This window comes from Micrasema longulum, unplaced genomic scaffold (genome assembly GCF_059751315.1).
Source record: "Micrasema longulum isolate JH-2025_06_02 unplaced genomic scaffold, ASM5975131v1 h1tg001135l, whole genome shotgun sequence".
Taxonomy (NCBI): domain Eukaryota; kingdom Metazoa; phylum Arthropoda; class Insecta; order Trichoptera; family Brachycentridae; genus Micrasema; species Micrasema longulum.
This window is the reverse complement of record NW_028278323.1, coordinates 317216-336060: the sequence shown is the minus strand read 5'-3', so window position 1 is coordinate 336060 and position 18845 is coordinate 317216. Positions and strand designations below refer to the sequence as shown.

The window sequence follows — 18845 nt, the reverse complement described above, 5'->3', positions numbered from 1 at the left end:
TTCAGCGCTTCGTCAGTACTTACTGAAATTTCCTCTGATGTCACCCTTTCCGTGAAGTGTAAATAACAGGATCTGCATGTCCATCTTATAGTTCCCTTCAAAGTGCAGATGAGGAAGGACGAACCGGAAGTCAAATCGGTTCCTATTCAAGTCAGATCTGAAATACACGTTCATGTATTTTTGTTCATTCATTTATCGTTTTTTATATATTTTCCCAATAGGCATTTACACAATTACAATTGTTTCATGTTCGTATTCTAAGAACAAATAATAATAAGAATGCATCTCTTCCCAGAATCCAAAATTATTGAAAGATTTTTCTCTACATGGCACTTAAATAAACTGAAATTATTACAAGAAAATTGATAAAATATCTTCTATTTAAAAATAATAAAAAAACGCTGTTTCATCAAGAAATATGTTTATTTATTCATTACTTCAACGGCTTATGCCTTTATACTTTAGTACCTAGTATAAAAAAATGAAATCATAAAAACAAAATACAAAACACTTATATATCACAAAAAACACAAATAGAACGAAAATTTTTACTGGCAAACAGAAAAAAAAAATCATAAACATTAAAACACATAACTTTATTATATAGGAAAAAATACAAGAAAAAATAACAGAAGATCAAAATAAAAAGTTTTGCAGCGACAAGGGCAATGTATTACCTTGTATTCTTTTAAAAGGTTAATAACTCATACGTAGTTAATAAATGTATTTTGCAAAATTAGATTTCAATTTTCAAGGCGATAAATGAAATAAATCTACATTATTTCCGTTTTTTTTGTGTAGAGCTGTGGAAGAGTAAGAAGGTACTAATCGTAGTTTTTACTGTGCGAATTTACTGAGATGGCAATATTAGTTAGTTTCGTGCCACGCTCTCTCACATAGAAATGCATAAAATTCAAGAGTTCAACGAAATTAGACACTTTTTAATTTTCCACTATACATTAATAGTCCAGCTCTTCAATGATTTAACTTAAAATTAATGAACCTTAAAATCTTGAATACGCTAAATAGTTTACAGTAAACGTTAATCGAAATAAATACTTACTTCAGTTCTGTAACAAAGAAGTTACTGGGACCCCAAACTTTAATATTAGACATTGTAGCTTCAAGCAGGGCCCCCTTTGGCCCCCTAGATAGTACTATTTCTTTCATATTTAAGGGCTCCATGGGAGGTACGTTCAACTCGGGGATACCCTGGAAATAATATTCAAATTACCTTTAATATTGTTTAAAAATATATTTGATGATTTTGTCAACCTCCTTTTCCTTCGAGTACCTATTAGAAAACTCCAAAATTGATGTAGTCAAGTCCATCAGAGATTTAGGAGTTGTTTTGGACTATAAACTGACATACAACGAGCATATAGATAATACAGTAAATAAATCACTGAAATTACTTGGCTTCATTAACAGAATATCCTCTGATTTTACTAATGTCCGTACAATCAAAACTCTTTATTGCTCAACTGTTCGCCCTCTTCTTGAATATGCCTCAGTGGTCTGGTCTCCATTCTATGTCAATCGCATAAATCACATTGAATCAGTCCAACATCGCTTGCTTCGAAAAATAGCGTGGATGCTTGGACTAGAGAGAGATAATTATTCTTATGCTGAAATAGAGTCAATGTTAAATATTTCTAGTCTACAAAAACGTAGAACTAATATTGACTCCATATATATGTTCGGCATACTAAATGGTATAATCGATGTTCCATCATTACTGGGACAAGTAAAATTCAATATTCCGACTCGTAGATTGAGAAACAATGAAGTACTGTTCATCGATCAGCATAGAACAAACTATGGCCTAAATTCTCCAATGACCCGCCTTTGTCGTATTGTTAACTCAAGACAGGATCTGGACTTTTTTGGTTTAAGTTTACAACGATTTAAACGAGCACTAAATAAATAGTCCAGATCTTGTCTCGATGTCCCTTATGTTTGTCAATGCTTCTTTCTTTTTTCTTTAAATGTTTTAAACTACTCTTTTATTGTAATATTTAAACCTTATAAATTGTATACATGGACAATGTCCGTTAATAAATAAATAAATAAATAAATAAACCTCGACTGAAGCTTTTGAGAATATTGAAGTCTAGGCATTTCTATAACTTATGATCTGTCATCGGCTGGATTAAGTGATCACTTCACACACTACATTGTATCATTAACTATTCCGCATTTTGGTATTTGTTAGATTTTTTTGTAGCAATTTATTTTTATTTTTAGAGAAATTACCTGCTATGCCTCTATTTAGAGGTTTTTCAGCTGGTGGGATAGATGGGATATGGAAGGAGGTAATGAAAAATATACAACAACATCCAGACCAATTGAGAGAAAAATCTTTCTTGGATTTTTTTCTTGCAACTAGCGGGAATCCGACCCGCGACGCCGGTTTCACAGTTGGCCGTCTAACCAAATGTGCCACGGCGCCTGTATTTTTCATTTTAGATATTATATTTCTTAAGCGTGGTGGTTTTTCTTATATATACTGTTATTTATTTATTTATTTATTTCATTTTATTTGGGATTTTTACAGCTATTACATAAACAAAATAATTAGAAAAATCTTAACAATACTAAAGCCAATTACAAAAATCCACTGTAAATATAATGACACATAATATATAAGAAAAGAAGTTTAGTAATTTTATTTGTGTGACGTTTGTATTCATGTGTATGTGAATGTGTGTATGCGTGAATGAATGAGGGAGTGGATACATGTGCGTGTGGGAATGAAAGAGGGAGAGGGTGCGTTTGTATGGGTGCGTAAGTATGAAAATAATATATTTGCTTAAAACTTGTAAATTATATTAAAAATGGTACAATAAAGAGCTTAGTAAAAAGTTAGAAACCTTTTTGTTAAAATTCAAATGACGAAATGATATAAATTGTTTTTTTTTTTTTTAAGTATGTTAAATTTCAAAACCGTATTATGAAGAAAAAAAAAGGATTTTATTTTTTAAATTTAACTGATACACATCGAATGAATGTTATCCTATTTTCATTTAAAATTTGCCTACAAAGATAAACTCACATTGCTCAAGTGTTTTGTTTATGAATAAATAAAATCATCATATTTTGAAAACATCTTTCATTATGTTCAATATTCATAAAAACAATATGATTGAATTATGCCTCTTGTCTGTCCTAACAATCTGTCCGCCTCGCGGAGTAATGGTCAGAACGTTTGCGTACCATGCAAGAGGTCTCGGGTTCGATTCCCGACATAGTTGATATGAAATATTTACTGAAAAAAGTGTTTTCACACTAAAATATTTCGTAGTCGTAAGACTGGCACCTACAGGGTAAGACTGATAATCTTACCTTCATGAAACAAAAATGATCAAGGTACGCTGGGATTCGTGATTTATATTTGATGACCATTATTCGTGATTTTGTTTCTTTTAGAGTAATTCAGCAAAATTATTCAGAAATTTTGATAAAAAAAATACAATCTTATTAAAAGTTTATATTAGTTCTCAAGATGTCATGAACTAACTTAATAAAGCATAAATAAATAAATGAGTCGTTTTACGTTTTGCCCATTAGTTATTCTGTAGACATCGCTTAGTACGCAACTGCCGATTTAAATTGAATTATGCCGTATTGTGTCGTTTGTAAGTGTCAAAATACGACGGGATTACATTTCACGTGTAAGTAGCAAATTCACAAATAAAATTATTTAAGAATTCGATTATTTTACCGTCTGTCAAATTGTTAAATAAAACAAGGTAGACATTTTGTTAGTATTGCTAGGGTCGTCCATTTTTTTACCTGGCTTTATATAAACCCTAGTATAATATTTAACGGTATTTATTTACTAAATGATTATTTAATGATCTTTTTTACGTTTCCCTAGTTTAAGTACTTTTTTTATGGTCTAGTCAGTAAAATATATTTTTTGGTAAAGGAAAACATAACAGTACACAAAATTATCTTATATTTGTGTTATGACAATATATTGTTAGCAATCTGGTAACATTACGCGGCCACTTCACGCATGCGCGCAGGCGGGATGTCAGACTTTTTCAAACATGATTTTACGCGCCTTCTGGTATATTATAATTCTGTGCTCACGGGTAAGTGTGTTCGAATGTTTGATAAATGTTAGATTTACTCTTCCGTATTCAATCATGCGCGCTTTCTTAGAATTCTTTACTTTACATATGTTCGAAGTCAATTAGAACTCTCATCTCCCGCTTGGAGCCCTGAATACAAAAAATACACTAACTGAATTGAATCTATACAATCAAAATTTTAGGCGGTTGATTCAGAATACAGGTCCAGATTAATCTACAAACTTATCTAAACTCCAAACTCTCCAAACTCGCAGAAACATGGCTGACGTCATATTTATGTAAAAAACTTCAAATAGCATGCTAGATTGCCCTAAGATTCTATCACTTATCAATTTTAGAGTCCCAGTAACGCAGACCAGAAACCAATCTCTATTTAAAATTTCTACATGTTCCACTAAATCTTTTTAAAATTCATTTGTAAATATAACCCTCAATATATCCAATAATAAATTGAATTGAATTGATATTCATAACATATCTTTAACTTTAAAAATTAAATAAAAAAAAAAAACAAGTTATAATGTTGCGCCTTGAATCCGCAGCCTATATTATTTATTTATTTATTTTGTTTATGAACGCCCTAAAGGCATTTACAAAAAATAAAAATATAATACATGCTAACATACTAAAGAATAAACACAGAATATACAGAAACAATATGTGAAATTAGTTAGAAAGGATATATTAAAAAGTTTTGCAAAGTAAAAAAAAACAATAATAACAATTATAATAAGCAACTGTGTGACCAATATTCAAAAGTAGATATATTTTAAATAATATCTATTACATTTACAATAACAATATTATATGGAAGTCTGTAATTGGACGTTATGGTTTGTATCTATAATATAATTGTATCTTTTACATTTTAAAATGAGGCCGTCAGCGCAAAAGTGGCCTAACCTTCATTTTTTTATATCCTGACTTACCTACTACAAATAATTTAAAACGCGCTACAATTTCACGCAAAACCAGCCAGCCAGCCTAGCCAGCCCTAGTAAAACATTAATGTATGTTGTGTCATTATATATTGAACATATTATTTTATGTATAAGCGTATTTAATGAGGAAGTTCAGTGGTTTTAAAAAAAATTTAAATTTGTTAATAGACTGTTAAACTAAGTCAATTTTTTTATTTTTTATTTTTATGTATCGTATTATCGGCGCTACGATTTTTCAAAGTTTTGCATTTCTGAAATAACTCCGCGTGTAACGTCAGAGGTTCATTTCCGCTTATTCTCATTCAGTTCCTTCCATTGGTCCAGAAGCGACAAGCATACCGGAAATCTTCCATAGCTCTCAGATCATAGGTCGATTCACATGAATCAGTGACGTCATTTAAAGTAGTGCGTTTTTATCAAAATGTTTTTTATTATTTTTTCTGTACATTTTCAAGAAACTTTGCCGTACAATTTAATGCTGTAATTTTTACCCCGCGTAAGAAAACATTTTTTGTATCCAATTTCCCGTAGGGCTGAAGTTCCTCATTGTAAAGAATAACTTAATCGACGTGCTTCAGCTGTACTTTTTAAAAAGTTAAAGCAGAAAAGCAAAGCTTTCCGCAAATGCGGTTTATTTGGCACAAAATTCGACATCTTCGTTGGTAAAATAAATATTTTTCTTGCGAAATGGGTTTGGTATGACGACTAATTATTGTTGACAGATGTTTAACCCATGAAAAAAACAATAACTTCTGAGATGTATGTTCACTATACGTGCCGCTAGTGCCATATATGTGTAAAACTTGGAAACTTAGTTGCGCACCTAGTAATTAAATGCATGTAAAGAGTTTCGTTTTTTTAACGTTACGTTTGATGGTAAATGTATTGTTAACCATTATTTTACTGCCCATGTTTGTCTATGCTGCATATTTTTATGTCCATTTTGTTTTTTGTCTAAATAAATAAAAGTTACGCCCTGCATAGTTCTAGAATAGGGATGCGAATACCATCCTTATTCCGTCGGGTGCTATCCGTTTCTTTAGTTTAGCTTAAATTAATTTTATAATTAATTATAATCATACACTTAGCGCACAATTTTTTGTTGTAATTTTCCATTATTAAATTAAATTATAACGTCTCATTACAGGTTTACCCAGTTAGGAGTTAGTCAAGTAAGTAAACTTAATAACAAGGAATTAAAAACAGGATATTTTAATTCTAACAAACAATTTAAATATATTACATAATAAGTTATAGTTATTGAAGCATGTAGTTAACCTTCGTATTGATTATAAACCAATATTAAGGGAATTAATATATTATACTGTCATTAAATTGTTTATAAGGAAATCATAAATCGAGTTATCAATCTGTGGTGTTATATTATTAGACACGTGACTGTAATTTTATCGATTGAATGACGATTGATTTAATATTTAGTTAATTATCATTTGAATTCGTTATCAATTTAAAATCATCACAATTGATAAAAATAGTGTTAGTAAAATTAAAAACTGAGCACAAGGGTTTGTTTCTTTTTTGCTGCAGTATTTCGTTTCAATAAAAAAACTTTTTTGAATATTTTTGTTTGTATCATTTTGTAAAAATGTATTTGTAAATTAAACAAACAATACTACGTCAAATTACGCCATGACGCTAAGGTATATTTTTTGTAAAAATTCAAGTTAAAAATAGATAATACATACTCAAAACATTGTTGAATTACTACCTGGTAAAAGAAGAAGTATACAAAATTGGAAAATTGTTTTCAGGCATTGCCTAGGAGGTGAATTGGTTCAGCCGGATGAATCTCACCCACCTGATAAAGGTTTCAGCTCTTTTACTTTACGAAAGTCAACAGATGAAAGAGTTGAGGAAATGTGGATGTTCAAACATGGGCAGAATGGTGAATGATACACAGTGTGTAAATTGGCCACTTAAGCCACCCGATGACAGGTCATAAGCCCTATAAATAGCTAGACTCCCATATTCCCTTCTCAAAAATGTTTTCCCTCTCTGTTGCAATAAATTCAAATATAAACAACTCCCCAGGGAGAAAATCCAGCCAGTCTGCAAGCATTGGGACATACTCATAGCGTTGTAAAATTGAAATTATAATTGAGATATGGTTTATAAAGTAAGAAATTAAATTAATAAAAAACATGGCAATTAACAGTGAATAATAATAAATTAATTGATTGATGATATTAAAGTCCTTTTTACATAATATATGTCTTGACGTTAAAACGGTTGAATGTAAAAAAGGTATGTCAAATTTATGAATTTGTTATTCGTTTTGTGATTATTTATTATGACATATGAGGATACTAGCAGCAAACTTAGAAATCTCCATTGAAGGAGTTACTGAGATATTTGTGAAAAACTTTGAAAAAAGAATTGTAGATTTGTAATAATATTTCACCTGAAATCTGGTTTTACAAGACAAGTTTAGTAATAATTGTTATAATTTTTTTGATATGATGTTTAAAATATAAATTTTAGTAATCGATAATGCAACAAAATAACGGTTCGACATTATCAAAAAGTTAAACGAAAAATCAAAATATTTAAATTAATCGGAAATGAGGAATTAGTATACTGAAGGAAAGACAGCAAAAAGAAAACAAACAATGAGTGCATAAATTAAAAAAGTCTAATTACCGTCTTTAATTTTGGCTTCAATTCTTCTATTGAATTAAGGATGCATTGGTCTACTTTCGGGTCTGTTCTATGGCAAATCTTTATGTAGTCAGCTGAAAAATAAAAAAAAAAGTAAATAAAAATAATTTCTAAAAAATGGAATTCGCGGTACTTATAGGATGGGGAGGCTCATACGAATACAGTCAAAACTCTCGAGTTCACCTAAAATATACGGATAATTTTTGTTCATGGGAAAAACGTTTTTCTTTATTTTAAATACATATTTGGACCCCTGTAATTAGTAGCCTTACGTGTCATGTACACGGCTAAAGTACTCGGAAAAATCGTTTTTGTTTGTTTTGGAAATGGGATGTTCGATCACTGATTTTGGTTTATTACCTTTATGAGTCCAATCACCATTGTTGCAAAGTTCAAGAACAATGGCGCGTAATAACTACTTTTAACTACAGTGTGGATATCCGTTAAGGATATTCCATCTTTCCTGCATTCTGCTTCAAGATTATGGCGTTGCAAACTGAAAAATGTACACTGAAATAACAGATGTTCGATACTCTGTGAAGAAATATCATCGCATGGACAATAGTCATCATTCCTTAATTTAAACCTATATAGGTAACTTCTCATAGCTCCGTGTCCGGTAAAAATTTGGGTCGTTTCGAAAGTACTTTTGAAATACGGTTGGCTTGGATAGTAAAAACATGTATTTAACAGGCTGGATGAAGGACACAGTTTTGTGCGTGAAATTAAACCAGAACCTTGGACGAACGATTTTGACTCTTTGGCTGCTCTATGTGAAAGGTCTTGACAAGAAAATCGAGTGAAAATAAGTCCGCTTCATTGTGTTGCGGTTGACACGTTTACAAACATTTCTTAAGGTTCTGGGTTCGATTCTGGCCTCCGTAGTGTAGTGGTCAAGACGCTTAACTCACACACGGAAGGTTCCGGGTTCGATTCCCGGTGAGAACACAAAAATTAAAAATGTGATTTTTCTCAAGCCTGGGTGTTCTGTGATACAATTTACCCCTGTAATTGGGCCTCCTGGCCCGTTGTGGTGCAAAAATAAATGAAAAAAAATGATTCCTGGCAGGGAGATAAATTATGGATTTCAAAGCTTTTTGAGCTGCAGAACTTCACTGTTTCTAGACTGAAATCTGCATCGTAAGACTGATCATCTTACCTTTATGTAACGATGATTAAAGTAAGCTGCATTTGGTTTTTGCACCTGATTTTTTCCCAACGCTGCTCTAAATTGATTTTTGGAAACCGTATATAACAGCTTAATTTCTGAAACGGTAAGTGTTACCGCTACTTCTTTTAAATAAACCAATTGCCCACCCTTGTACGAATGTAGAGGAAACAAGGTCTGTATGCAAAAGACAGAATGATATAATGATATGGTGTTCTATTCTCTCTGCCTATAACGGAACTCTGGAACGAATGGAGGATTGTTTTGGTATTGTGTTTTTTTTTATGTGTTATGTTTTCAAATATTACGTCATTTTATAAGCGAATATAAATTTAACAAATTACGACAGAGATGGAGAACATTTTAGAGAAGGGAATATGGAAGTCTAGGCATCTACGGGGCTTATTTATTTTTTTATTATTTACTTACACTTTATATACATAAACAATTTATATACATAAAAGGGCGGGCATATTGCCATAAGGCAATTTCTTCCTACCTACCCAAACCGTTCAGTTTGAGAAAATTACAAGTACATCGACATATTGAATCTTACAATTTAATCTAAAAATTATAAACAAAGATAAAGAAATAAAAATATTAAAAAAATTGAAACAATACTATGAAGAGAGGAGAGAGAGAAAGAGACATTTTAATCTTGACTTAAATGTATATAAAGAAGGGGCCTCTAACATTAGTAGGTAGATTATTCTACAATCGAGCAGCTACTACTATAAAAGAGGAAGCAAGAAAATAAGAGCGATGAAAGGGTATTGAAAGGATTCTTTATGTGGTCGAATTTGTGAAGATCAGAGATATATCATATACAAACAGTCTGCAATCGTTCTAACTTTTCAAGTTATTCAGAGTTAGCACAACATGCATCCGCATAGTCAAGGGCTTTTGACCTGTCATTGGCTGGTTTAAGTGGCCATTTCAGACACTGTGTAACATTCACTACTTTGCCTATGTTTGAACATCCATATTTCTTTAATTCTCATATCTGTTGATTTCGGTGAAGTTAAAGGGCTGAAACCTTTATTGTTGTGAAGAGATTCATTCGATAGAATTACTTCACATACTAGGCAACGCCTGAAAACAATTTTCAAATTTCTTCTAGAACCAGTTGGTTTTATTACAATATTTTGAGTTTGTCCAAACATTTGTAGACAAAATACTTAATTTTATCCCCTAAGGAGTCCTTAAGATTAACAAAATACAACATAGATGGAGAGCATTTAAGAGGAGGGAATATGGAAGTCTAGGTATTTACAGGGCTTATGATCTGTCATATGCTGGTTTAAGTGGCCACTTTACACACCGTATAACGTTTACAATTTTGCCAATGTTTGATTATCCATTTATCACCAATTCTTCCATCTGTTGATTTTATTTATTTATTTATTTTGGTGAAGTTAAAGAGGTGAAACCTTTATTGTTGTGAAGAGATGTATTTGATAGAATTACTTCACATACTAGGCAACGCCTGAAAACAATTTTCAAATTTTTAAACTTCTTCTGTTGATGAGGGGTCATCTCGAAAAATTCTCTTAATGACGTTTCGCTTGGAAATATAAAAATATTTATATTCGTCATCATCATCCTAAGCAAACCATATTTAGCTTAGTTTAATCATCGTCACATGAAGGTAAGGTGATCAGTTTTACGCTTCAGACGTGAGTCAAAGAGTAACTATTTTCTGCAGTTCAAAAAATCTTTAAAATTAATCATTTACGCACACCCTTCCAGGAATCGAACCCAGAACCTTATGAATGGCAGGTGAATACGTCAACCCCTACCACTTATCTCCACTTGATTTCCTTATTCAGGGATTTTTTAATTCAGGATTTACTTAAAAGCAACCGTCTAGTCGAAAACACTCGTTTGAGCTTCTGAATCTATTTCACACACAGAACTGTATTCTACGTCCGCCTGGGCACAGATAACATAAAAAGCTCTGTATACCCCAATTTTAAATTGAATAAAATAAACTCAATTACTTAGCTCTTTCAGACAAATCTCTCAATTAAAAAAAACATATTTGGAAGACATAAAATAATAATTTGTATTAGACATCAGACACGGGCAAAATAGTTCATATTACACGGTGTGTAAAGTGATCACGTAAACCAGTCAATAACAGGTTCTAAGACTTATATCTAAACTTCTATTTTCCTTTCTCAAAAAGGTTCTACATCTCTGTTGAGACTGACCAGAACAGCAGTTTCACTGCCAACTTGACCATAATGCCATGGATATGCAGTATGCATTTCAAATTGAAATCAAAGTGCAACGGACGCATTGCAAATTGCAATACTTTAATATATACTTTCCTGCTATGCACTTGTCTGCCTTGAAACAGATTCTAGACATTAGCTCCTACTCAGGCTGACCATACTACTATGGGCTAAAACTGGGACTAGAAAAAAATACAAAATAAATCAAATAGACATTCAACATTGACATTTATTGCGAGAGTGGTAAAACGTTTTTGACCAAGGAAAATTAAGGTATTTAGATAAGGCTTATAAAATATCGTTAACTGGCTTTAATGATAATTTTACGCGCTTCAGCATTTTACCCATACCCATGTTTTTTCAAATTTTTATCTGTTGACTTTTGTAAAGAAAAATAGCTGAAACATTTATTCATTTGGCCGAATTATTTCATTCACCTGGCAATGACTAAAAATTCTTTTTTTTTACTTCATATATAAGTTAGTTTAATTAAGAATATTTTTAAAACGTTCAATCGATTAATACTTAAAATATGGTGATAATTATCAAGGGTGTGGAATCCAGCATTGTCTACTAATTAAAGATAATTAGTTGTGCTCCTGAGTTGTAAATCAAATAAATGAAAAGTAAATTCTTAAGAAAACGCTCTAATTTTTACCACGCATACGAAAAAAATATATATCCAATTTTCCATTGCACTAAACTTCCTCATTTTAAAATTTAAGAGGTACGAACTATCTAAAACATTCTTCAATATCTTAAAAAAGCAGTACTAAATTTGGAACTTTCCTTCTCACACTTTCCAATCACAAATATTTAATAATTTTAAGTGCTTTATTATAAACGTGGTCATCCTGTTTATGAAGTGTGTGGATACTTGTAACTTCGGTGTAGTGTGAGTATAAGGTACAAATATTAGAAACTGCAATGGAGGGTATTGCATCCTTTACATATTGAATATCAGTATACCTACTATTGCACATGTCCATTATTTTTTTTATTGAAGCGTAACAATTTTTTTTTTTCACATAGTAAACAATGATTAATAATAAAAATAATGTGACCTCACTGGGGTGCCGACGACGCTTAACAATTTACTAAAAAAAAAATTACATGTGAGAATATACAAAACATACTTAATATACTGAGATAATTAAAAATTGTTCAAACAGTTTTATACACTACGTATTTATGTTTATATTTCATTTCGGTTTGATATTCTTGCACAAATTAATATCTAATTGTTTAGATGCCTATGATATCCTTGATCAGATAAACCTTAATGTACCTCGCCGTAACATGCGTACCAATCCTGTCTTTGCTGTGGAAAATTATAAAACTAACATCGGATTATTTTCCCCTCTGCCAAGGATCCTCAGAACAGCGAACAAAATCTCTCTAAACGGTACTGTCGATGTGTTCCTACAGCAAGAACAGGCATTTGAGAAGCAAGCGGTGTTGTCTCTCCTGACTCGCGATGTCACACTTGCCATTTCCGCCTAGATTATTCCAAATTTATACCTTTTGTTAATTATACGTTTTGTAAATTAAAGTAGATTTTAAGGCTGTTGATTGGCTTTAAACACCTTACCAAAGCTCAAAATACCAAACTTCTAAGTTTTGAGAGTAAGTGCTTAAGAAGAATATTAAGTAAAAGGTGGTTTGATTTTATAACTAACATTGAAGTCCGAGAACGGACGCAGCAGCCTCCTATAACGAGCGTCTTGAAGATGCGGTGGTGGACCTGGCTTGGACATGTGTTGCGCATGCCTCAGGTGAACCTAAATCCAAGTTGCTTATTCTTTAAACCTGCGGGTTCACGCCGTCCGGAAGGTTGTCGATGACGATCTTTCGACTTTATTCGGCGGAACTTAGGGCCGCTAGATTGATGTGGGAGAAGGCGAGAGTGCTGGCTGGCGATAGGTTCTCATGGAGGCAAATGGTGATGTCCACATGCTCCACTTAGGAACGGATGTGGAAAAGAAACAGAAATAATATTTATTCAGCTGTTATTAGCAAAAAGGCAGTTTTTAACAAAAATAAAAAAAATAGTTCAATATGAGGCAATGTTCCACAAGAAATAATACATTCAATACGGAAAGTCCATATAAAGTATTTAAGGTTGATACAGTAGACACTCTTTATAAAATAAATTCTATTATACAAATTTATAAAGAAGAAAAAATAAAAGAATTTGAGGTGAATAAGTCACTCAAATACCAACATAATATTAAAATTCCTAAATTCCATACAAGTCATGGTCAAAATAGCATTGTCTTCAAAGGTGTAAAAAATTATAATAATCTTTCCAATGAACTAAAAACTATTACAAATAATATATCAATAAATAAATTCAAAGTTAATCTAAAGAACTTTTTTGAACACGTGTAAAAACAACATTAAATTTTAATTAATATGAATGTATTATTGTTTTATGTTTTTTCTTTATATATCCTATGTTTTTATTTTTCTTTCTCATGTACTCGTATTTAAAATGATGTAAACTCTTATACATAAACAACTAAAACAGTGTAAGTCACTCTCCAAGCACAAGAGTTAGTTTTTTTTTGAGAGTTACAGTGATAACATTTACTAGATGTGTAAAAGTAAAAACATGTACTTTTTATGAAATTTATTAAAAAAAAAAAAAAATCGTTCCATTTAATATATCGCAATGAGCGGTAAAAAAATATTGTAGTTCATAAAATAATGATATGTTTTTAAAGTTTTTTATGCAACAACACAATATCCAGAGATCAAAAACTATCTGTCGATATGACACACACAGATTTTAGGCTTTAGAAACAAATTACATGCTATTGCATATCCTATTGAAAACTAGCGACCCATCCAAACAAGCCTTTTTCGTAAACAAATAGAATTTTAGTCCCGTCATACGAATTACCCTATTTTTATAATTCAGATGGTAAAATCACGGCTAATTTATGTAAATTATTAAATTGCACATTTAATTCCTTTAAACCAGTGTTTTTCAACCTTGTTGAATACGCAACCCCTTTGCAAGTAAAAAAACAACTGGCAACCCGTCAGGGCCTCGATTATGATGGGAAATAAAGATGTCATACCTTCACCTTGACGGTGTAGTTGAAGGTAAACTCTCCCTAGCGATTACGAAGATACACTACCGACCCCCCACCTTCAAGTTTTGGGTAGGTATATAGATATGAAACAAGGGTAAGCGTGCGTCACGATAGACATATCTACGCACTAAAATGACATTGTTACTCAGTGTGTAAAGTGGCCACTTAAATCAGCCAATAACAGGTCATAAGCCCTGTAAATGCCTAGACTTCTATATTCCATTCTGAAAAAGGTTTTCCCCCTCTGTTGCAATAAATTAAAAAAATATTATTATTCAGTTGAAAATATTTTAACTTTGGTTCTTTGCTGTTCAGAATATGAGCTTTAAAAAAATGGTAATATAAATTTAAGTCCTGAATTAAGTTATAGTATCTCCTAGAAATGTAATTCATTCGTATTATACTTTGTGAAATACTTTACATGATTTATTTATTTAAAAAAAATGTTTTTAAGATAACGAATGACCCGAAACGCTTGCATTTTACTTGCTTGCCACTACGACCCCCCAAGCATGGCTTTGCAACTCCCCCGAGGATCACGACCCACGGGTTGAAAAACACTACTTTAAACCACTTTATAAACTTATCTGAATTCGCACGTTTGTTCTTAGGAGGGTCAACAAAACAAACAAAAATGTTGTTGTCGCTTTTATGATATTTCAAGTGGTTTTATGGCACTGCATATCTAGTATCAAAAACGATTCTATTTTTTAAATAATGTAAACACAACTCTTTTATGTATTGTTTATGTATATTATATTGTTATTTACCTTCAACTTTGTTTTATAATTTTTATTTTATTTATATAAATTTATTAAAAAAATAACAATATCTAGATCGTTAACTACAAGTATTGAAAATGTAAAAAGTAATACCGCAAATTTATAAAAAGGGAGAAATATGGTTCACACACTTTTACACTTAAAGTTTTTATTTTCGATAAGGAAGTCCTTTAATCGTCTGCTTCTTTGCTCGAAACGGGTCGAGTTCTTTACCTCGGCTGGAAGCTTGTGAAACAGTCATAGTAAAATAAAGTCTGTTGTTCTGCTTCCATAGAAGTTTAGTGCTTAAAGCTAGGGTTTCCTAGGACAGCGGTGCCCGTATCTTAACGGCCGTAGTGAACGGTGATGCGGTGGATAGCCGTTGTAACGTCGACTAGAGAGTGGTTTTCTAGGGAAACGGTGTTAAATGGTGTTGATAACACCGTTTTCTTAGGAAACCACTCTCTAGTCACCGTTACGACGGTTATCCAGCGCATCACCGTTCACTACGGCCGTTAAAATACGGGAACCGCTGTCCTAGGAAACCCTAGCTTTAACGGCCGTAGTGAACGGTGATGCGGTGGATAGCCGTTGTAACGGTGACTAGAGAGTGGTTTCCTAGGAAAACGGTTTTTATAACATTTATTAACACCGATTTCCTAGGAAACCACTCTCTAGTCACCGTTCCGACGGCTGTCCACCGCATCACCGTTCACTACGGCCGTTAAGATACGGGCACCGCTGTCCTAGGAGACCCTAGCTTTAGAGTCTATCAGTTTCATGCTGAAATGTAAAAGATTTTCCTTCCCACCTGATAAATACATGATCAATGCATGATTTAGTTAAGTTTCCTCCGGATATTTATTCTCTTGTGCAATTATTAATGCAATTTATCAACCCATATTGGGTTGAATTTCCTAAATAGGTATTACTATCGTTTTCTTCATTATTATTAATGTTTATATCTCCACATAAAATAAAATTATCTTTTCTTGGTAACTTTAATATCAATGATTCTTTTTTGATTGAAAAATAATTTTTATTCTGTGGTCTATAAATAGCGAGTATATGTTTAGTTTCTTCCTTGTTTAGATTTAATTTAACTTGAATTATTTTTTTATTACAGAACTTTCAATTATTTGTTTTTTTTTAAAAATTACAATTAAAAAACATCATATCACCCCCCCTCCCTCGTTTTGTGTTTTTCGTAAATGATAAAAGTAATAGTATTTTAAAAAAAAGATTTGCCTCTTCTTCTATTCACTTTTGTGAGAACGACAATATTCATTTGTTTGTAATACTCATTTAAATGTATAGTTAATTCATCACAAAATTATTTTTTAGTAACCTACCACATTACGTATTTATCGCTACACAGGTGGTTATTTGCCAACCGGCTTTAAAATACATAAATATCATGGATTAAAATAAGTTTATTTGATGCCTTGATAAAGGAACAGTCGTGTTTTGAAATCAATTGGCATTTTAAATTGATTTTAGTGATATTACACACACAAAATACGAAGTTAATATTTGAAGTGACAAATCACAATGTTTGCGTTTTAAATATTAATTTAAGTAGTATTTTTTTAATAATATTTTGCGACTCGTTCATATGCCAAACGATACAATCTTCGGACAAATCCTATATTTTAGTTATTTGGATAACCAACAGCTATATTTGACTTATTTAAAAAAAAAAAATAATTACAAATAAGCCAATTACAGGTTTTCACAAGTAGCATCACAGTAAGTTAAAAAATATTCTCGAACATAAAATGAACAGTAATCTAATGTAAATCAAAAAGAAAAGAAAAAACACCATAAATTATTTCGAAAGCTAACGTTATATTATTAGTTCTTAAACATCTTTTACACAGCCAATGTTTTTTGATGCAAAATAAAACTTTATTTATATTGAACACTGAGGTAGTTATTAAGATTTAATTGTTGACAGGTATTTGTGGTAAATTATAAAATGCGGTTAAAAGTATGAAGGATCACAATATTATTATCTAATTCGTATATAATAGGGGTTACTCAGTACGAGGTTAGTAGTACTAGCATATGTATAGCACTATATAATAATATATAACAAATTACATCAGAGATGGATAACATTTTAGATCAGATAGAGAATATGAAGGTCTAATCATTTACAGGGCATATGAACTGTCATTGGCTGGTTTAAGTGGCCACTTTACTCACCGTTTAACATTCACCTTTTTTCCTATGTTTGAACATCCACATTTCTTCGATTCTTCCATCTGTTGATTTTAGTGAAGTTAAAGAACGGTCAACCAGAGCGGAAAATTAGGTCTAGAGTCCTTCGGGGCCCGTTAGATTAGGTTCTCGAAAACATAGAATTATCGCCTCTTTGGGCATCACAATTTTTTTGTTCGGAGCAAGCGAAATATCTAACAAATAATGTGTCAGTCAAAATAATGTTACGAAAACCACATAAAATAAACAATTATTTTAAATATCTACCTAAAATTGTTAGGTTGGTAAGCGATCAAAATTGAATAGTGAAGAATCTGTATTTTAAAATCTTAACAGTCAGCCTACTGATACATTATTTTTAAAAGTTACAAGATAGCAAATTTGGCCCTTATGGCCTCATTTAATCGACCATACGGGCCTCATCGGTTCTGTCTTATTGGCCTTATTAAATCGACTCAACTGGCCTCAGTTAATCGGCTCTTCGGGCCATGGTTTATTAGGATCTTAGATGAGCTATTGTAAGTCATTCCTAATAGAAATTAAAATAATTATGCATATAATAAGTTTGTTAGGCACCCTTAAAGTATTGTATTACGAAAATGGAGCTATTGTAAGTACTTAATATGTTAAAAAAAATATTATGGTTTAAAAGTTAGTTTTTTCATAATTATCTCCTTCTTGCTTCCATTCCTACCAAGTCCAATTTATCTCTGTCTCTTTGTCAATGATCTTAAATTCTTGTACATTTTCTTTATTCTATTATGTTTTTTTTCTCTATTACATATTTGATGGATTCTGTTCTCATAATGCCCACTGGTCGGGTATATCAATAAATTAATACACAATTACTTAGTAACATTTCGACGCTTTCCATACGATTGAAACTGCATTTTGCGATGTTTACAGGAGAGCAAAACTGAAGCTTGATGTTTTTTTAAGAAGCTATCAGATACTGCAGAATTGTCAAACATGTATCAATTGAAAAACAATTGACAATTGGCAATTCTACAGTATCCGACAGCTTCTTGAAACATATCAAACTTTATTTTTGCTCTCCTGTTAACCTCGCCAAATGCAGATTGGACAGTATGCATAAGGACCGTCGATTTACTAAATATTAAATGATTTTGCACTTACGTATTTCGGCATTGATTCCTATAAATAATGTTACACATAATATCACAAGGAAGCTCGCCATTTTTTTAGTTGAACTTGTCGACTTGACTCTAAGACTCGATGGAGGCACTCGCCTGACACTTGCGTGACACTGGAACGAATCTGCCCTTTGACTGAGCTAATCGGCTGGCTCCTGCGAAGGCTCGCTCACTAGTACTGCCAGCAAGTACAAGATAAGATTGTAGTCTACCCGCGTTGCACGTAAATTTCAACATGTAAAGACTCCGATCGGCTGGTTAAGGAACGCGTTGTGTCTGAAATAACGTAAACATAAACAGAAATGGAAACAGACGCCATGGCGCAGTTGGTTAGACGTCTAACTGTGAACCTGTCATCATGATTCCCGCTGGTTGCATCAAATAAATCCAAAAAATGTTTTTTTTTTTTTTTTTTTTTTTTTTTTTTCTTGATGAGGAAGTTCAGTCCTATGGGAAAAAGGTATTATTTGACTGTAGGTAA

The 18845-nt window shown here is 32.0% G+C and overlaps 1 protein-coding gene across 1 annotated transcript in view; it reads right to left on the bottom strand.

Annotated features, from left to right (window-relative positions):
• LOC148276863 (protein takeout-like) overlaps nt 1-18548 on the bottom strand; it is a 28804-nt gene extending 10256 nt beyond the window's left edge. The window contains exons 1-4 of the mRNA XM_088233635.1: nt 18348-18548; nt 7703-7794; nt 1064-1212; nt 24-157 (exon numbers count right to left, since the gene is read on the bottom strand). Coding sequence (XP_088089761.1) covers nt 24-157; nt 1064-1212; nt 7703-7794; nt 18348-18408 — 436 coding nt within the window. The 5' untranslated portion in view covers nt 18409-18548. The remainder of the gene's footprint in view (nt 1-23; nt 158-1063; nt 1213-7702; nt 7795-18347) is intronic.
• Nucleotides 18549-18845: the final 297 nt, after the last annotated feature.